The sequence below is a fragment of the Chelonia mydas genome, chromosome 6 (assembly GCF_015237465.2).
Source record: "Chelonia mydas isolate rCheMyd1 chromosome 6, rCheMyd1.pri.v2, whole genome shotgun sequence".
Classification (NCBI taxonomy): Eukaryota; Metazoa; Chordata; order Testudines; family Cheloniidae; genus Chelonia; species Chelonia mydas.
The window spans coordinates 74,300,983-74,322,414 of NC_051246.2; the positions used below are offsets into that span (position 1 = coordinate 74,300,983).

General features: G+C 43.5%; 1 protein-coding gene across 4 annotated transcripts in view; it reads right to left on the bottom strand.

The window, feature by feature from the left end:
• Positions 1–2,229: 2,229 nt before the first annotated feature.
• PAK6 (p21 (RAC1) activated kinase 6) overlaps positions 2,230–21,432 on the bottom strand; it is a 62,187-nt gene continuing 42,984 nt past the window's right edge. For 3 of the 4 annotated variants that reach the window (XM_043549860.1, XM_027831508.3, XM_027831506.3), the window contains 8 exons: positions 17,387–17,595; positions 13,373–13,996; positions 8,960–9,451; positions 8,503–8,636; positions 7,288–7,414; positions 6,859–6,984; positions 5,788–5,922; positions 2,230–3,451 (listed from right to left, as the gene is read on the bottom strand). In XM_043549860.1, coding sequence (XP_043405795.1) covers positions 3,284–3,451; positions 5,788–5,922; positions 6,859–6,984; positions 7,288–7,414; positions 8,503–8,636; positions 8,960–9,451; positions 13,373–13,996; positions 17,387–17,590 — 2,010 coding nt within the window. In that variant the 5' untranslated portion in view covers positions 17,591–17,595 and the 3' untranslated portion in view covers positions 2,230–3,283. Of the gene's footprint in view, positions 3,452–5,787; positions 5,923–6,858; positions 6,985–7,287; positions 7,415–8,502; positions 8,637–8,959; positions 9,452–13,372; positions 13,997–17,386; positions 17,596–19,077; positions 19,227–21,432 lie in introns of those variants that run through there. The other variant, XM_043549861.1, reaches the window with a different exon arrangement.

Consider the following 21,432-nt stretch of genomic DNA (forward strand, 5'->3'; position numbering starts at 1 on the left):
GGACTCTCCACACCATGTGGCTAACAGCGGGGATGATTTCTTTTCAGCCAAAGGCAAACAGCCCAGCAGGAACGGGCACCTCTGAATGTCCCCTTAAACAGATTTGCTGTATTGCATCCAGGTGACCATAATATCACTCTCCTGAGGCTAACACAGAGAGTACCTCCAGGAGAGCTTCATGGAGATGTCCCTGGAGGATTTCCACTCCGTCCCCAGACACGTTAACAGACTTTTCCAGTAGCTGTACTGGCTGTAAATGCATCCCAAGTCTTCAGGGCAAATTAATTATTATATTAATTAATAATTATATTAATCATTAAACACACTTGCTTTTAAACCCTGTATTATATTTACAAAGGTACACTCACCAGAGGTGCCTTCTCCGGCTTCATGGTCCGGGAGCCCGCCTTGGGAGGGTATTGGCTCCAGGATGATGAACAGTTCCTGGCTGCTGGGGAAAAGGGATTCTCCGCTTGCCTGCTGTGCACTGTCCTCAACCACCTCCTCCTCATCCATAAAATCCTAATCCCTGTTGCGTGAGACTCCCCCCTTGCAGGTGTCCATGGACAGTGGGCTGTAGGGGAAGTGGTAGGGGCTCCTCCTAGAATTGCATGCAGCTCATCATAGAAGCGGCATATATAGGGCTCTGACCCAGAGTGACCGTTTGCATCCTTTGTTTTTTGGTAGGCTTGCCTCAGCTCCTTTACTTTCACACGGCACTGCTGTGTGTCCCTGTTGTAGCCTCTGTCCATCATGCCCTTGGAGACTTTGGCAAATATATTGGCATTTCGTCTTTTGGAACGGAGTTCTGCCTGCACAGATTCTTCTCCCCAATGCAGCGATCAGATCCAGTATCTCCCGTTCAGTCCATGCTGGAGCTCTTTTTCAATTCTGGGACTCCATGGTCACCTGTGCTGATGAGCTCACCACACTGGCCAAACAGGAATTGAAATTCAAAAGTTCCCCGAGCTTTTCCTGTCTACCTGGCCAGTGCATCTGAGTTGAGAGTGCTGTCCAGAGCGGTCACAATGGAGCACTCTGGGATAGCTCTTGGAGGCCAATACCGTCGAATTGCGTCCACACTACCCCAAATTCAACCCAGCGAGGTAGATTTTAGCGCTACTCCCCTTGTCGGGGAGGAGTACAGAAATCAATTTTAAGAGCCCTTTAAGTTGACAAAACAGGCTTGGTCGTGTAGACAGATGCAGGGTTAAATCGACCTAATGCTGCTAAATTCGACCTAAATTCGTAGTATAGACCAGGGCTCAGAGTTCAGCCTCCCTTCCCCTCTACCTTTTTTAGACAGCATTGGGCTGAAGCTCAAATCCTACTGTTGAATTTGAACTCTCCAACCTGTGTCCAGTCAAGCCCTCCTTTCAAGGTTCTGTTTTCTTGCTGTGGTCCCCCCTAGTTATGAAATCATCCCCTCTAAAGTAGGTGAGTGTATTAGAACAGACTTGTGGCTCGCTCACTTACCCGCTTCCTTCCATCTCAAAACTGTAACCACATTTTAAAAGATCTCAAAAGTGCAACTGCTTAATGAATAGATCAAGATCTACTTTAATTTAAAACACAAGTGCAACCAATTCACAAACAGACAGTGTTTCAAATTATAGGCCTCTTTAAAAAGGCTCTGCTCTTTTGCATAAAAAGACAGGATACTTGGAAATACAGAAATTTTTTGCATCAAAGTTTCATCCAGGCGGCTAGATGATTTCAAGTTATTTATTACAGCTAAAAGTCTATTGCAAAATCTGTAACAGGGAAGGTGGTAGAGGGAAAGAGGAGGATAAAAAACATCCTAAAGAAAATTCAATAATTAGGTTAATTTTTTGGGGCAGTTGGGGTGCCCTAAAAAAATCCAAATTTCTATGATCTTTATAATTTGGCTGCAAGATGATATCCCAATTTCACAGATAAGACTAAGTTCCAGATATCTGCATGGCTTTAAACACATTACTGTACATGTTAAAACCTGACCTAGGAGTCAAAGTGACCATGACTATCTCACTGATCAATGAGCTTGTACAAAAATTCTAAATTTACTTTAAAAAAGATTGAAGGGGCTCCTTACACAAACAGAAACCTTCAGACATATCAAGGATGGGGGACATGCCAATTACAAACTACACACAACCGCTCCCTCCCCTCATCACCCTTCACTGTAACAAAACATGGGAAGTGGAAGCCAAACATTCTCACCAAGAAAACAAACATCTTCCAATGGGATAGACAGGACATCTTCAATTTTTTATTGAGCCTGTTACAGAATTCACAATGGTACAAAGTCCTACCTAACAGCTGTTTCAAGGCAGCATTTCTTGATATAAATCCAATGTACCCAGGGGGACCTAGACCCTGGGACAAGCTTTCTTAAACCCTTCCTGCTGAGAACACCATTTTGCCTCCCATTCGAGTCAGTGCTGGAAAAGGCAGTGGTGTTACATGTTATGAAGCTTCAGCCATACGATTCTGGTGGCAGGCAGTACTTTCTCTATAGAGCAGAGAGAGAGAGACACTTAGAGAAGGCCTGTGCCAAGGATCCTCATCCCTCCATATATCTAGGATCATGCGGTCGAGACAAGACAGACCACCTTTTTGTCTTGTTAAACCACATATATTCTCCATAGAAATGAAGCAGTTTGATGCAAAAGAGGAAGCTGGAAAGCAACCAAACATATATTACATCTGCCCTCCAGGTAGCTTTTTTCCAGGCCCAACGATGTTCACACTTGTGGAATGAGATAAAATAATAAGAGAAAAGTCTCAAAAAAGTGTTGAAATCCTTGTGCATTGTTTAAGATAGGATTTTTTAGAACGTTGGTGCCCCAAAATGCATCTCTTTTGGGTCAGCTCAGGACTCAGTGTACAACTAACATTAAAAAACAAAGATCACATTTTTGTTTGGAGAATACAGTTCCAATTTGATAGCCAGTAGTTAAAATTTTCCAGAGTTTGCAGACACTTCAATATACAAATTCAAACATCTTTAAAATGCCATTCTTGTAAGAGAAATATGAGATTCTAGAAGCCATGTCATGCCTCTGTTTTGTTCTTGAAAGATATTGGGTCTGACTTGATTGTCTTCAGCAAAAGGGAAGCAGCTAAAGGTCTTGGGGGAATTTTCACATTCATCCTTTCAAAAAAAAAAAAAAATACTGACAAGTTCTAAGCACTGTTCGCAGAGTGACACTGCTTGAGTCTTGGTCAAGTACAACCAGTGTTTCCAGCAGAGAACTTGCATTTCCAGTGCTGGGATACTGGCTTTTCCCCATGCTCAGAGTCAGCAGGTGGAGGTGCGCTTCCTGTACTGCTGAATAAGGGGGACCAGGCACTCTGGAAGTCCAGTCTGGAGCAAGAAGGGGTGATCCAGAAGCTCTTGTGCTGTTGCTCTTTCTAGGGGATCTCGTGTCAACATCCGTTCCAAGAAGTCTCTCAGAACTGGAGAAGTCTGGAAAAAGAACCAATCAGGTCAAGCAACTTACGGAATCAGGTCAAAGTTTACACAATAGTGGGTTTAAAAAAAAAGAAGATTCCTGCATCTGATTAACTCTAGGTGAAAAATCAGGTGTTCCCAAACAAAAATTTAACAGGGGAAGGATCCCTTATGGATATTCTGCAGCACTTCATGTTAACACTAGGTGCTATATTTTCACATTTGTGTAGGTCATGATTTTTATTGGAGTTGGCAAATGGGGAGTATGGGATTGTCTCTCATTGTCCCCAGATTTGTGTTAGTTTTTGCCCCTCTGTTCTTTGCTCTTCTGTGTGTGGATTGCAAGGAAAAACTCATTAGAACTCTTGTTTTCTGAAGTGACAATATATATCCCTTCAGAAATTAGGATTTTAGTAAATTAAGCCTTGTTCCTGCTGGTCACAGAGAGGAACTGGGGGAAATGGCACAAGGTAGCAAATTTGAAAACAATTCAGAATCTGGAGTGGAAATCTGATACAGCTGGTGTTTGAAGATGAATACATCTGCACACACTTAAAAACATTAGATCTGAACACCATTGCAATGTTTTAATCATTTCTAATAGGGGGACATGTTGATATGTACAATTCCCATTAACAACAGGAGCTGGATCTTTAATGTCACATGTTGGACATTTACTTCTCTATATCAACATCAAAAGTAGGTAACAAGTAATCACAACTTACACATCTATTTTAATGTCACTAATTAAATTTGTTTTCATATAGGGATACGTTTTCACAGTTTGAGTTCACTTACAGCCAGATTCTGCCAACCCTGTTCGCATTAAGTAGTACTTTACTGCATGAGTAATTTCACGGACTTAATTGGGGCTACTTGAGGGGTGAGGCATTACTTAACTAAATACGGGTGGCAGAATCTGGCCCTTAGTACTTAGTCTATAAAGCTGTCTATTTTGAAAGAAGAGGTGAATTCTGCTTAATCTGGTCAACTCAGTACTGCACTAGTTGATCATAGTAACAATTAATTGTAGTAATGGCAGGTTTCAGAGTAACAGCCGTGTTAGTCTGTATTCGCAAAAAGAAAAGGAGTACTTGTGGCACCTTAGAGACTAACCAATTTATTTGAGCATAAGCTTCCATGAGCTACAGCTCACTTCATCCGATGAAGTGAGGTGTAGCTCACGAAAGCTTATGCTCAAATAAATTGGTTAGTCTCTAAGGTGCCACAAGTACTCCTTTTCTTTTTGTAGTAATGGAGCACTGAATCCTCAGTTACAACTGAGCTCCACTCACATGGCTGGAGGGAGTGCTGATCATAGGTATTTTTATGGTCCGCGTTTTGGTCCCAAGGTCTGCTGTAAATCAGTTCACTCCCCCGTCCCAAGACAATTTAGAGAACTCAAAGGCTATAAATTGTGCTGGTTGGTAATTGCCCCCAAGGGGTCACTCTTGAGGGAGGAGTGCGTGCACAGAGGGAGGAGGCCAGAACTGGCTGTATGTCACCTAAGGATTCTCTGAGGCCAAAATCTGGTCCTGATTTTTTAATATTAGTGTTGCAAAGGCAAAAAACTAACACAGCAATTTAACTCGTGACTGAAGAGGAAATCACTATTTCTGAACATTAGTGCTAATTTTCTATAAGTAATGATCAATTTAAGTTAATTATCAGAGTGGCTGCAGTTCATTGCATGAGCCATCATTTACCTAGAACCATTCCTTTCTTTTAAACATGAGGTGGCTTTACAGCTGAGAGCGCCATTAAAATGGAAGATTTCAAAACACCAGGTGCAAGGACCCTCACATTCGCTACTGTGATGACTTGGCCCTGTTGAATTCAGCAGTATTTTTGCTCTTAACTTTGCCAGGACCAGGATTTGATCTAATCATATAAGGCAAGCAGTGTTACAGTAACCAAAGGTATTTTACTAGGGATAGGTTTCAGAGTGGTAGCCGTGTTAGTCTGTATCAGCAAAAAAGGAGTCCTTGAGGCACCTTAGAGACTCCCCAAATAAATTCCTTAGTCTCTAAGGTGCCACAAGGACTCCTTGTTGTTTTTACTAGGGATAGTAGTCACTAGGTGTCAGTACCTTGCCATGGCACTGAGATCTGAAAGAGACCCTTGAGTAGTGTCTATTGAGCTGGGCAGAAGCACTGAGATAAATCCACCAGCCTGTGGCCTCCATAGAACAGGAATGAAAGTGCCTCCCAAGAAACAATGTCCTGGTGGGATTGGGATTCCATGGCCAGATGTGATATATTAATAAACAGTCTATCCGGACCTCAGCTACTCAGTCCCCACATGGCAATCAGGGATTCATCAGATGCCAAAGTGCCTGCAGACATACTGACCTTGTGAGAATTTTTCAGTTTGGGAGGAGAACTGTCACGGAGTCTCTTCATTGCTTGGACTGGGGAGTCACTGAAATAGGGGGGTTCTCCATCCACCATCTCTATCACCATGATCCCTAGAGACCAGATATCCACCTGCAGCAGCAGAGTATTACATCTGTGAACACAGTCAATAGCAACAGCCGACTGCTCTCTATTCTTGATCTCTTTGCGAGTGAAGAAAAGGTTGTATCTCTAAAGCAAGTGCTATAACATCTCAGACAGCTCTCTGATCTTATTGAAAAAGTGAAATATTAACTCAGATTAGCACTAACTCGACCCCTTGCATGCTGTTTTGGCATAGACTGTTAAGACTGAATGGACTATGGAGACTGGCCCTCCCAAGAGGCTGTTCCTCCCAGGCTGGGACTGAGCCATAATGATGATGTAGTTTGGAGATAACTGCATAGTCATTGCTCAGACTATCTGTTCCATGGATAAATAAAGGCTTATCAGTTTGGAATCTGTCACCTGCAGTGCTGTTTCATAAAACATACGTGTGCATGTTTGTGCATGTTCCCTTTCCCTCATCTCTCCTGGAAAATAGGATAAATTAATTCAGTGATTCCAATTCATGTCCCAAGCTTCTCCTTGCTAGAGTCTGTCCACACATGCAGGGTTGTAGCAAGTTTCAGTAACAGTTAAAATTTAGTTACACCCTGTTTACATTACCAGACTGAACCACATTTTAACCATGTCAGGGAATAACTATGTTGTAACCAAGTTTTCTGTCATAGTTGTTTATGTTGGTATGGGCCCTAACTGTCTCCTGAGAAGAGGAATAGATTGTTATCTCAGGTTTCAGAGTAGCAGCCGTGTTAGTCTGTATTTGCAAAAAGAAAAGGAGTACTTGTGGCACCTTAGATGGCATCCGATGAAGTGAGCTGTAGCTCACGAAAGCTTATGCTCAAATAAATTTGTTAGTCTCTAAGGTGCCACAAGTACTCCTTTTCTTATTGTTATCTCAGTGAGTCCCTGTAATTTTATTTACTGTTATTTACTAGCTCTTGCATTAGGAAAGCGGTAGATTACCTCAGTAGTGTATGGAGCCCTTGAAATAACCTCCGGAGCCATCCAGTATGGAGTTCCTACCAAGGACTTCCTTTTTGGTACATCTTTACTGATCTGAGCACAGAAGCCAAAATCTGAGAGTTTCACCTGTGTGAGAGGGGGAAGAAGGAAGATCACTGGAATCTTTAAACAAAGGAGGGAGTTGACGAAGGGACAAAGATAAAGACCAAGTGGACAGAGAGAAGATGACTGGATAAGACAAAGAGAAAAGCAAAAGAGTAGAAAAACAGTAAGAAGGGTAGGAGACTAAATAAGGTTACAGCAGCAGAAGATAAAAGAGAAGGTGAGACTAGGAAAAGATGAGAAAGGGAAGGAGAGGCTGATGGGAAAGGTCAAAGGAAAGAACCTGGGTGAGCTGGACACTGAGGAAGTTAAACACAGGAATCCTACCCTTCCATCAAGGGTCAGGAGAATGGAGTCGCTCTTAATGTCTCTGTGAATCACACCCTGGGAATGCAAGTATCCAAGGGCTTGCAGCACCGACTCACACACTGTTGCAATTTGTTCCTCGTTTAGCCTGAAATAAAACCCAGAATTGTAAAGCTGCCTCACATTTGAGCACACAGATTAAATCAATGAAAATCTCCTAGAAGTGCAGTGTGACCCTTCAATCAACTTCCCTTTCTGTTATCAGTAATTTTTCAAGATGTTTACTTTTAGTTCACAATGACCAAGTGTCCATATCACAAAAAACATGAGCGCGATCGGAAGTGGTACTGTGTGGGTAATTTTTTGCAAAAAAAAAAAAAAGCCAAGAAGCAGATGAGCCTGAAGCTTGAACTACTTTATAATTTCACCCCTATGTGGTTCCTCCAGCTCAGGGTTGAAGCAGGACAGTGTGGGAAAGCTAGTACTACCACTGCCCTGTGAATCCCTGTTGTATTGATAAGTAGATTTTTTGTCTCAAGGGCTGTCAATTCAGAATCTTTCACAAGCATTAAATTCAGACAAATCATGTTTGTAAAACAGATTTTAGATTTAAACAAGAGCCATGTCCCCAAATTCATATTCTAAGCTGGTACGCTAAGCCACTTGTTCTCAACCTGTGGCCCAGTCAGAACACAGCTGCGGCCCAGGCAACATCCTCAGTGTGTATACACACACACGCGCGCGCGTGTGCACACAGAAAATTTCCTTACCTTGTCAAATCTTTTTTAAAACTTTCCCTTTATTTTTTAGTTGTTTATGTTTAACATAGTACTGTACAGCATTTGGTTTTTTTTGTCTCTGCTGCCTGATTGCTTACTTCCAGTTCCAAATGAGGTGTGTGGTTGACCAGTCAGTTTGCAACTCTGAGGTTCTACTATATTACATTCAAATCTAATTAAAACACACAGTTTTTTTTATCTGCAATATTTCAAATACTGGGTCACCAGCAGAGACAGCTTTGGGTCTTATGAACCTAGGTGCTTCCCACTTCCTAGATCAGAGGAACCACCACTTATTTCAAAAGAATTGGTGGCTTCAGTTATAAAATTTTATAATTATAGGGCATTGCAATCATGATCAGAACAAAAAAAAAGTTCTCCAAATGAATTTCATGACACAGGCCTTACAGTCATGTTATTGCCCATCGGGTAGCATTCTTTTCTTTGTACTTCATACCTGATTTGAGACACAATGTCTGTGAGGGCTCCTCCCTGCAAAAATTCCATGAGCACCCAGAGTTCCTCTCCCACCAGGTAGCTTTTATACATCTCCACCACATTGATGTGCTGATAGTCTCTCATTATCACCACCTGAGAAAGTAGGAAATATGTTTCACCACACAACTACATCACCCATAACCATAAAGCAAAAACCTCCCCCAAAGATCTAGGTGGGCTCCATTTGTCTTTCTGTCTCACATGTGACGTAGGCTCACTGAAGCACTCCCATGCCTCCTCTCATTCTTATTACCAGACTCACTTCATTAAAAAGGAAGATGGTCCTTCTCTTTCCTCCTTTTACTATCCTCATCTCCTTACCATTTTCCCTCCATGAAAAATAAAAGATGAGCCTATCGCTGTCCTTGCTTCATTACAGAAAGAACAGTCCACCGCTCACCTGTTACCATCCTCACCTCATTAAAAAGAAGTTCCCGTCGCTGCTGCTTTCTCAGATCCATCATCTTTACTGCCACCTGTCGCCCAGAGTGCTTCTCACGAGCGATGCAGACAATACCTGTGGACCCTTCACCAATCTTCACATAGTTCTCCAGCAATGTCCGGGGATCACCCTGGTCCACCACCATTCTGAGGGCGGCCTTGAACTGCTCATGAGTCACGACCACAGGGTCCTCACTGGCCAACTGTCCTTTAGCAGAAGAGTCTTGGGACAGGTGAAGGTTGCTGGAACTGGTCTGAGTGTGTCTGTTTCGGGGGGATCCTGCTGGTGATGGCCTGCCCTGTGGCAATGTAGTTGCCTTCTCAGTTGTTGGGCTCTTCTGGGGGGTACCAGCTTCTGAAATTATCCTGGTTAAATCTGGTGCTGGCTGGTCAGGCGGAAGAGACTGGGCTTTGTTTGCAGGACTGCGAGGAGAACCCCACTGCTGGGGCCTGCAGAAAGCATTAGACTGAGAAGAGTGGATTAAAAAAATGTTGATTAGATTAGTATGTTATGCCAGTGTGGTCCAATGGATAGTGCACCAGACTAGGAGTCAGGAGAGCTGGGTACTATTCCCTGTTCTGCCATTGACCTATGGGATGACTTGGGACAAGTCACACAGGCCAATAATTTCCAAAGTAACTAGGGATTTGGGTCTCCATCTTGAGACACCTTCAGGGGGCTGACTTCAAGAGGGTAGGAGCTTAAGCACATTCTGAAAAAACTCAGGCGCCTAGAAAGTGTCTCAAATTGGACACCCAAATATGGAGGCGCACAAAATCATGAGGCACTTTTGAAAAATATGGTTTGCTCTGGGCCTCATTTTTTTCAATCTGTAAAAATGGGGGATAATGAATCATACATACATTGTAAATCACTTGAGGTAGATAGATAAAAAGTGCTCTGTAAGTATTCAGTTACGGGTGCAGGGAGAGTTTTAAGTAGGCAGAATGTAATTCCCCAAAGTGGAATTTGGCCAAGACATCAGAGTTAACACGCTTTGTTTTGGGAAAAGTGCCATGGGATTTTTAATAGTGTAAATGGGCAGCGTCTTATTGGACAGGTCAGACCCCCAGCAGCACAGAGTCATGTGACACCTTACTGTGCCACTGGCTCAGGTCTGACTCAAAAGGAATCTGAATTACCAACACTCTTTCCTGCAGTACTCAGGGCTCTCTCTGGAGACCTCCCACTCAAGTACTAAACATGCACAACCCTATTCAGGTTATGAGAGCTAATAAGATCACAGCTTGCAGTGATATGGCTTAAGAATACACACACTCTCACTCACACTAATAAAATGGATAGATCTTCAGAAAGGATAAATTCTATAGGATTTAAGATGTCTAAGCATCAGCGGTCGCCCAGGCAATGTTGACTAATTGAAATTCAACATAAAATGTGGTCAGCTGCAAAATGAGAGAGCCTGTTCAAGCTATACTTCACAGCATCAGCTTCACCGGAAAGTGCTTAATCAAAACACTTTCCATTGCCCATCAATAGCAAATCAATCATTTACAATTTATAGGTAAACAAATATTCAGTGGCAACAAACCTTTATCTGTCATTATTTAGATGGAGAGTTGAAAGCTGATGGTGCAGGTATAGAGGGAAAGGCAGATAATAGTTACCGCTATAGAGAGAATTCTTCACTTTTAGAAATCTTCTTAAGACACTCAGAGAGAGACTAAACTAGACCTTAACTATATAAGCCTGAATTTTTATTAAGGATTTCTGTTGATAATAAAAACTACAGAAGTGTAACCTCTCCATTCGCTCACTCATTTTCAGGCACTCATATACAACCATGGCTGTGAAGTCACTGGCACACAGAGAGCACAAATACACACAAAAGTAACTGCCTGTTAGCAATGACTTCCTGCTCCCATAGCAGCTCTACCCCTGCATTCCAGCACAGACATGCTCCTGACAGGAAGGTATTTATTTCTGAACTCTTGTTTTATTACACACAAATAGGGGTGGGGTGTTTTTTTATAACATAAAGCACACAAAAGACCTTTATACGCACACAGGCTCATACATGTCTGTCTAACCACATGCACATACATTTCCTGCTCCAGCCTTCTATCACCCCACGTATACACACATTCCTAGGTTGGTAACTGTGGGTGTTCCCTGGGTCCATCTATCTGGAGGCTCACAAGCCCACACTGTTCCATCCTTACATATTGTTCCCTGTCTGTCTGTCTAGGCATACCCATTCCCATTTTTATCCAACTGTATTCCCATGTCAATCTGTCCACAGTTACACATTTCCCTAGGTGTACATGTTATTTTTCCCCACACACTTACATTTCTGTGAGAATATAGAGCAAGGTATCTCAGACAGGTCCTTTTTCCTTCTACAGGGGCGGGCAGAGATGGTCATTCCTTACAGTGGCTTAGAGCCAGATCTTCAGCTGATGTAAATCAGCATAGTTCTACTTACTTCAGTGGAGCTAGGTTGACTTACACCAGATGAGGATCTGTTTTTCTTTCAGTGCCACTCACAGACAGGCAGATAGATTTGTGCACAAAATGAGAAAGAAAACAGACCCAGAGAGAGAGAGAGTTCTGTAAAAAGACAGAATGAGGGACAGAGAAAGCAAAAGACACAGAGCTGTATTTGAAAATTAAGTGTCCATTCTTTAAGAAAATGGAAGAACATTCCTGTGATCGTTCTCATTTGATTGAAGGGCACCACCGTCCAGCATGTTATAGCAAATCAGTTCTGCTGGGTCAGAGATTCCAGTCCCTATCTGCCTTTGTCACCTTCCTCAGAATAAAGGAACACAGCAATAACTCAGAACTGACCTGCAGGGAACCAACCCATCTTACAGAAGGCACCAAACAGTTATTAGATGGTAATGATGTCAGTTGAATTGACAACAGTGATCTAGAGGTTTTCTATTCTATAGCCATTATCAGTGCCTTGAGCCATCGCACCAGTTGCTTTTTATTCTAGTCACACACTCAAAACAAAGAGGCTTCCAGGGAATGGAATAGTTGTAAATCTTCCCATCCCCATCAACAGTAGTGCTTAAATAGATTAAAGTCAGAGTTTAAAGTCAGAAGACACCACTAAAACTTCCAGTCTGACCTCCTGTCTATCAAAGGGCACCAACACTATCCAGCACCCACACACTAAACCCAGCAATGGAAATGAGACCAAAGGAAGAGAGACCCACAGGAGACTAGATTATTATGTGCCACAGGCAGAGAACTGGAGGGACCAAGGTGCACCAGTGCCTAAGGCCCCTGCAATGGCAGGGAGATGATTAAATGACATATACCATATAATCCTGGTAAGTGACCCACACCCTCCAGAGGAAGGTGAAAAACCCCCAAGCTCACTGCCAATTTGACACCAGGGAAAATTCCTTCCGGACCCCACATATAGCCATCAGTTAGAATCTGAGGAAGGGACACCAACCAGCCAAGCGCCTGAGAGAATGTTTGGTGCCACCTCAGAACCCTGGCCCACCACATCCAGTGTCCCATCTCCAGCCATGGCCATCACTGATTCTTCAGAGGAAGGAGATTAAAAAAACCTCCCAGAATACACTGCGGGGGGAATCCCTTCCTGACCCCTGGTGGTGGCTGGCTGACACCCTGAAGCCTGAACTTCAGGAACAAAAGATATGAACCTGATGTGAGCCCCAGCCCTGCCCAATTCTCTTGCCGGAAAGGGTCAGTTTGCATCTGTAGGACTAGTCTACGTTTATGGCTTGTCTATATCAACCGTGTGTGAAAAGCTGGGGTGTAAATCTACCTCGCATTAGTCTGCTGTGCACTAAGTGTCCAAGTGGCCCCTACTTCCATGTGCTAAAAGTTCCCTAGTGTGCTTTGATCTACTCCCTTTTCAAAATGGAGTAAATTAAAGCACACTAGAGAACTTCCAGTATGTGGTAGCAGGGTCCACTCGGACACTGGTGGGCACACTAGTGCAAGGCTGATTTACACCCCAGCTTCCTGCACACTAACTGTTCAATTAGACAAGCCCTGAGAAAAGGTTTGCCAGTACAGATATACCAACACAGCTATCCCAGTCAGTCCTCCTTGTAGATACAGCTCCCAGGAGAGTGCTTTTGCCAGTATAAGTTATGCCCCATCAAACTGAGCTATACCGAGCAAATGCACTTTATACCTGGCTGTCACTTTGAGCGATGCTCAGCAGCCTATTTTGTGAGGAACATCATCATTTGTCTTTGCATGGACTAAGCTCTCCTTCCACTTTGGTTCTGTATTTTTGGCCAGGAATTCTTTGACTCCATCATTAACCTAACGGGAGGGATGTTGTTTTTCTTCAGAATTGTTTGAATGTGAAAGTAAACTGCAGCACAATAAAAAGTCATCAGTGTATTTAGGTTTAAGCAGTAAATAAATGTACCTTTATCTGCAGGGTGGGACCTGACTTATTTGAGTCGCCAGATGAGGGCAACACACTTCGTAACAGCCTCCGTTTCAAGCTGTTTTCCCTCGATTTGGGGCAAGGGCTTCCCGCCCCAGAAGGCCTGGGATTCACTTGTGCCACCAGGCAAGGCTGGGGCCAGCATTCTGAGCTGCTTCTTTCTGCCTTGTCACTCTTCCCAGCCAGAACATAGGTGCGCTGTTGGTGCTGCAAAACTGAAGTGAGCTGGATGCAGCGCCCACCCTCACCTTGGAATTCTGAAGGCCCAAGGGACTTTGCTTTCATTACCATGCCATTGGGATGAGATTGCCCATTTGTCCTGGGTTTATAATCTGGCCACATAGTCTGCCTTCGGGCGGCTTTGCTTCCACCATTGCAGTTGAGATAGTTTCCATATTTGTCTTCCCAGTCGACCTCGGGGCTCTGAAGATACATGTCTGGGAGCCTGTCTTCTCCCAAAAGTCCAAGTGACTGGGCTCTCCTCCTGCTGGTCGGGCTCTTTCCCCTTAGAGTGTTGGAACTGATGACAGAAAGCTTCTGAATATCATTCAGTATCCCAGAGATATATCCCTCCACTTCGATGCTGCTGCCCCTCACGACAGTCTGTCAAACACACAGAAACAAAAGGCAAAGTTAGAGCTTTAACCCCTGAGGATCAGGATGTCAAGGGCACGGGTTGAACTTTGTGTCTGGCTCGTCACTGAAGTTCAGGGTAGGGGGGAATGGTTGGCTTCTCCTTTGTTTTTACTTTCTTAAAGTTTGATGAACTATATATTGCTGTGATAAAGAGTGGCACTAGCTAAAATAACAGAGCAGGGAGGCACTGTGTTCCTCACACTGCTTTTCTAATGCATCTCAATCCTGACCTGCCACACTCCTACTAGTTCCAGGAGTGGGCACCTACTTCAGTCCTGAATTTTCTATTCCTGCTGCTATTCTGGGCTCCACTTCATTCTGTAACCACACCTCACTTGTGAACTGCAGCCAAAGAAGCTATGAACACACACACACACACTTTTAAAATTTTGCATTGAACTAGCAATGAGTCTTGAGAGTTGGGTGTTAAGAACTTTGATTTTGAATGCACTGGACAAAAGTTTCCTCTTTATTTATTGGGGCACTACTTCCAAAACTGAGTCTCAACAAATCTCAGTGCATCTTAATCTCTACCTACAAATCTTTTTTCTGTTCCAGTACAAGGTCCTCCTCTTCTCCTACAGGTCTGTCAATGCACACATAGCTTAGCACCCACCAGCAGCCAAGCTGCCCCCCTGCCCAGCACCTCCTGCCTGCCAGCGGCCCCGCCGATTAGCTCCTCTCCCTCCCCCCCCAGTGCCTCCCGCCCACTGCAGATCAGCTGTTCTGCAGCGTGCAGGAGGCGCTGGAAGAGAGGTAAAGGAGTGGGGATGGTGCGCATTCAGGGGAGGGGACAGGGCAGAGGCGGAGCAGGGGCGGGAAGAGGCGGGGCAGGGATGGGGCTTTGGGTGAAGGGCTGGGGGGTGGAGCAGGGTGGGAAGAGGTCGGGTGGTGTGGGGGTTTGGGTGGAGTGAGGGTGGGGCCTGGGGCTGAGCAGGGGTTGAGCGCCCCCGGGAAAAATTGGAAGCTGGCGCCTGTGAATGCACATTCAAAATCCTGCCTTTCTTAGTCTGCTTCTAATTCTGGTTCCTCACAATTTTTGCCAATGTTACTTAATCCTGACCTGTAAAACCCATGCTGTTCTATCTCTGGGTCCCTCCTCTGTTCTGCCAAGCCACTGCAATTATAAATGGTGAACACATTACTGGAAATAAAAGGATTGCAGCAGTTGGTAACTGCCTTGTAGGCAAATGAAGAAGGATAAGGCATCCATCCAAACAACCACCCATACTGTATGAGTGGCACACCCTATACACTCAATACAGCAGCCTAGCCAACTTGTTTATTTTGGAAGCGAAAAGCTTAAGTGCAAGGAACTCAAACCATCTATTCTCCACAAGAAGACACAGTATAATATCACTCCTACCCCTTGTGTGAATCTCAGTCTGTATGAGGAAATCTTCCCATGGAGTGAGAGGTAATCTCCTGTTTGTTATTTCAACTTGGGTTCCTCCAACCATGCTGAATTAATTACACTGGGCCAGATCTTCAGCTGGTGTAAACTGACACCGCTCCAATGGAGCAACTCTGACTTGCACCAGCTGAGAATCAGGCTCGCTGCGAGTTAAGGAAGGAAATACAGGAGAGAAAGTTCCTATCAATTACAGGTGAATTGAGGCCACTCAGACTCATTTAATTGCGTGTCCAATAGCTCAGACGCAGGCAAATTCATCTCTCCACTCCCTGCTGTGGTAATAGATCTTCTCGTGTGTACATGCATCTCTTGTTCTGCCTTCAGTTTGAACTGCTCTGTCAATCACCACTTGGATTGGGACATTGACTGCAAACTGGTTCCACCACCTTTACACAAAAGTAAGGAAAAGGAAAAGCCCCACCTCCACGCCAAAAAAAAAAAAAAAAAAAAGGTCAGGAACCCGGCTCCAGGAGTCTATTCAGCAGGGTGAATAAGCCTAAATTACCATTTTAGTTCACTCCTAAACCTCAGCAGTCTGTGTTTATAGTTTACCTCAGCAATGCAAACTTGGGTAATAGTAATGGTTTCTAAATGATCCACTAGCTTAAGCTGTGGTCAATGTAACCTCACCTCCTCCTCCTGACTGAAGCACAGGGAGGACAGTACAAACTCATCACTCAGGCTTGCAAATGGGGCCGTAAGATATGGGACTTGCTCGTTCATCCCTTTCAGATGCACAGGTGGTTCACTAATTTGTTAGGCCAAACCTAGGATCATATTCCCTATGGATATGCTGGGAGCTCTCCAAGGTCCATTTTTTACGGAAGGGTAGTTGAATGACTGGTTCAGTGGTTCTCAAACTTTTTGTATTGGCGACACTTTTCACACAGCAAGCCCCTGAGTGTGACCCCCACTTATAAATTAAAAACCACATTTTTTATATTTAACACTATTTTAAATGCTAAATTTATAACCCTATTGTTTAAAATGAATTTACTTTTTCTCACCGCTTTTAAATTAAGACTAAAACACATTTTTCAAATTATTGTTATAAGCAGAAAAGATTTTTTTAAATAGTTACTGATTAATACTGGGAGAGGGGGCGAAGAAACTTTGTCAATATCACTGTTCACAGCAGACTTAGCGCCCCATTGCCACCCTTACTTCTGTGATGTTGCTGGCGGCAGGTGCTGCTTTCAGAGCTGGGTGGCCAGAGAGCCGGGGCTGCTGGCTGGGCGCCCGGTTCTGGAGGCAGTGCCAACTACCACCAGCAGTGCAGAACTGCAGAAGTAAGGGTGGCAATGCTATACCATGCCACCCTTTCCTCTCTGTAATGTTTGCCCTTTGTACTGGGAGGGGGAGCGAAGGCAAATTTTGGGGTGGCTATAGCCCCTGCAAGCCTCCCCCAGTGCCATTCCGGCCTGTGTGTCTGACTGTTAAATTATAAATTACATGTTTATTTTTGCCAATCTCAGTGTTCTGATGGATCTGCAGTTCAATGTAGCTCTTCAGCTGCTGAACAATCAAGCCCTCTAATGTTGTCTCAGTCCAAGGAATGGCCTTAGGGAAAATGGCACTCTGGGCGAACTTCTATTTTGTCACCCTTCCTTTGGAGCTGACAGCCTGTGACCCCCACATAATAACCTCATGACCCCCAGTTTGAGAACCCCTGGGTTAGTTTAACTGCAGTAGTGTAGTTGTTTTAGTTATCGCTGAGGTTCTACTGCTGACCCTGTTTTTTCTTTAAAACAAGAGAGGTTTTACTCTGCCTTCACAGAAGATAAAACTTGATCAAAACCTATACCTTGACCTTCCCTGGTCTCCTTACAGATCACCCTGTAACATTAATAGGACATTTTTATTCTGAAGAACATAGCAGGCATTGCTTCACTTGGGCTGCACTGCATTTGAGAGAATGGGAAGGATTAACTTTCCTCTCTTACCTTCATAGGTTGAAGCTGCATCCTGGTGATTCTTGAAGGGTCTACGACTGGCTTTGGGCGTTTCAGGGTGTCGAGAATGTTCTGCCATTGAGGGGGCAGGCCAATGAATTTACCCTCTTTTGGATCGAATGAGGTGTGGACCCGATGCTGGAAGTTCTGCGGAGCAGAGATCTCCGGTCGTTTCTTCTTCTTTTTGCGGAACATGATGCCTGAATCAGAGAGATCAAATGCATTAGATCTAGTCATTTATATGGTCCTCACAGTAGTTATTGTACGGCTCCAATTAGGGTCGCTAATTGTGGTTGGACATATTCCTGGAGGTTTCATCACATGATATAATCTTTAATTCCTGGAAACTCCAGGACAATCCTGGAGGGTTGGCAAGCATACCTACAGTTATAGCTGCATTCGAATTTCCAGTCTAACCCTTCTTTTTCCATTGCTCGTACAAATTCCTTTTCACCTGAGTTTTTCCAGCCTTGGTCTTTTAGTCTAAATAGCTGAGCTTACACTAGGATCCATAAATCACCACTGATGTAGCTACCCTGTTGGGAGTAATGGGGGAGAATGTAGATAGCCGTTTTTATGACTTTGCATTTAAATCTACTCAGAATAAGGTTAGATAACAGAGAAAAAGAGCCTGAGCCCTATCTATAGCTGCCTCCACTGCCATCACCAGAGGAGCTGCATCGGCAGCGAGTTATTGCTCCTACTCTCCCGAGAGCAGAGAAGACCAAAGAGATTTTTTTTTTTTAATTTAAGCAATGTAAGTTGAGCCAAATTTTTATCTGCAGGTAACTTTAAAAGTTGAGATAAAACTGAGCTTTTGGTTCAGGCCTATCTGTATTTTTAAAGGGGCTTTTTCTGGATGTGGGGAGGTAGGGTATTAAATCCAGAGCTGGATTTGATTTTTGTGAATGGCCCCTATTTTTATAATAGGCTGAGAATAAAGCCACAAGTCCAATACTTTTGAACTTTGAGGTGTTCAAAAGCTGAATCCCAAACTTGCAGCTCCTGACTACCTCAATACAAATAGCTAGCAAGGTCAAACTTGCTGAGGAGATTTTATCAAGTCTGGAAAAAATTAGTGGAAAATTGGTTCTTTGGTTTCAAAGTTACAAATGTTTAAAGTCAGCAATTTCATGTATCCGACCTAGAGTGTTTTCTATTTGGGGCTTTAAGGGCATGTTTAGCAGGGACACTTCACTGTCCTCCTAAAGCTGCTTGAGCCTGTAAATTCCATAAATCAAGTATCTCCAGTTCAAGAAAGTTACAAACTGTCAAGAATGCCACTGTTAGAATGATACCATTAGAAATGCGGCTTGTGAAAGGTCATGAGGAGAGAAACAGCCAGGGAGCCTTCAGCAGAGGCCTAGCATTTTAGATAGCTCAGTCTAGGTGAAATGCTTCAGCAGAGGCTCAGTGCTAAAGCTCTGTAGCATAAGCTGAGCAGCCCTAGTTTAAGCAATTTATAATCCCCACTGAAGAAAATCCCTGTTTTTTGTGCCCCTTCCTGTAACCTCTGTCTACTTGGCATTCTGTCCTTAAATTGTGAGTTCTTTGGGGGCAGGGACCGTCACTTCCTGAATGTCTAAAAAAGGCCTTGCACACAGTAGACTCTGTCATGAACAAATAATAAATGGGTGAAATTCCTGACGGGTTCCTCAACAAAGTTCCTGAGGGTTACTCACCAAAACACAAACTTGAGCCTAAACTTTCTCCCCAAGCTTCACTGTCCCTAGGGTTTCCTTGCAGGACTTCCTCTGTCCTGGTCCTCTGCCTTTTTCCCTCAGAAAGACACCCCGATCACTCTTGTATCCCATTTAGAGCGAACAAGCATGAGTCAGAAGTAATTACTCTGTTCCTTTATTCAAAGTATTAACACCTGAAGTTAGGGTGCCTCAGCAAAGGAACACTGCATTCTGATGCTGGGTTCTAGAAACCGACACACAATTACAGTTTCCTAGGCCAAAGAACTCCAGATCTAGTTATTTTATTAGCTCTTCATTTTTCTAAATTAAAAGGAAAAAATAGTGCTAATACTATGTTAAGGTGGAAAAATCAAGCACTCAAAAGGACATCAGTCCTGCAAATTAAAGTTATTCCCAGAAGTTGATTATGTTGCATATATAGAATTTTCTTTATCTCTTTTTCTTGTTCAATTTAAACCTTAACATATTATTGTTTGTTGATAATACATACAGGAAATACATAGGATGGGCAGTTACCATCTTTTACTTATGTGTTTGTATAGTGCCTAGCACATGACTCGGGCACCTAGATGCTACTGAATTACAATAAATAAATAAATATTATTATTAACATTGTGGGAGAAAGTAGAGATTCTGGATTTTCCTAAATTTGCAGTTCAATTTCCCAACCTTAATATTACATTAATGCTGGATGCACTATTGTATTATCTGTACAGAACCACTGGTGTACATAGACACTTCCTGATCTTTCCCTCTACCCAACAGCAGATTTTGGACCCCCACCAAGCTCTTACACTTCAGAAAGATCTTTCTCCCTTCCCAGTACCTCAGCTTTAGATTATTTTGAGGGAAAAGTATTTCATGGGTCAAAGACAACAGTGAATATAGTGAAAATAATTTGTTTCACAGTAGAGACACAAACATTTCTGGTGATATTTTCCTTACATGCTATATGCTTCAATATCATGCTCTCTTAATGGTATAATGCTGTACATAATTCACATTGTTACATTTAGAGCTACAGTTTAAAGCAGTGTACAGTGGTTAAAAAGTGATTATTTAACATACTGCTGTATTTCCTGTACTTAGGGCCTGGAGCCTGCAAAAACGTATGCACATGCTTAACTTTACTACCATGCACAGTTCCCTTGAAACAGTAGGGAGGGGATGGAATCAATCAACTTACGGTAGTAAAGTTAATCATGTGCATTAAGCATTTGCAGGATCGGGGCCTTACACTGTATATCACAGCAGGGCATTTATACGGACTTTTCAAATGCAAACACAGCATTACTGTGCTGCATCAAAATGCTCACAAGAGACCCCAGACTTATTATGCCATCTGAAAAACAGAGAAGCAATGTAGAGAAAAGCCAGACAAATAAAAGCCCATTTAGAGAAGCACTGTGAGGCCACACTTCTGCACCTGAGAGGGTGCGCTGCCAGAACCATCTCTGCTTTGGAGGTAGTTCCAATGGCACCCAGGGCACATATGCTCTAACGGTGAGCTCACTGGCGCAGTGATTGTCTTTGTTCTGTATCTGTATAGAACCCAGCACAGTGGGGTCCTGGTCCATGACTGGGGCTCCTAAATACTACCGCAATTCAGATAATAAATAATGAGAAATAATCGTGGAGACAATTCTTGAAGGAGAAGAACCACAGAAGATTTCCTTGAAAAGGGAAGTGACCTGCTAGCTACTCGTTTTGGCACTGTTCAGAGGACAGGTGAGGCTACTAGAGAGGCTCCACAACATTTGACATAAATCAGGAAGTGGGAAGGACTGGATAAAGTGCTCTAAATCTCAACTCTCTGCTGGGACAAGAAGTGTGTCAATAATTATTAAATAAAACCTCTTCACTGAGCCATGAGGATGGAAACATACATTCCTAAACTGAGTAACCAAGTGATCGTATTGTTTTAACCCTTGTTCTTCCTCATCTACCCCCTCCCTACTCTTTGTAGCCTCCCTCATTGCATCCCATACATAATTATACTTTGGACCCTACCAAATTCACAGCTGAAAAACGTGTCACGGACCGTGAAATCTGATCTTGTGTGTGCTTTTACCCTGTACTATACAGATTTCACAGGGGAGACCAGTGTTTCTCAAATTGGGGGTCCTGACCCAAAAGGGAGTTGCAGGGGGGTCACAAGGTTATTTTAGGGGGGTTTCAATATTGCCACCCTTACTTCTCCACTGCCTTCAGAACTGGGCGGCCGGAGAGTGGCAGCCGTTCGGCAGGCACCCAGCTCTGAAGGCAGCGCCGCCGTCAGCAGTACTGCAACCCCCCCTACAATAACCTTGCAAACCCACCCCCCCCCCACACACA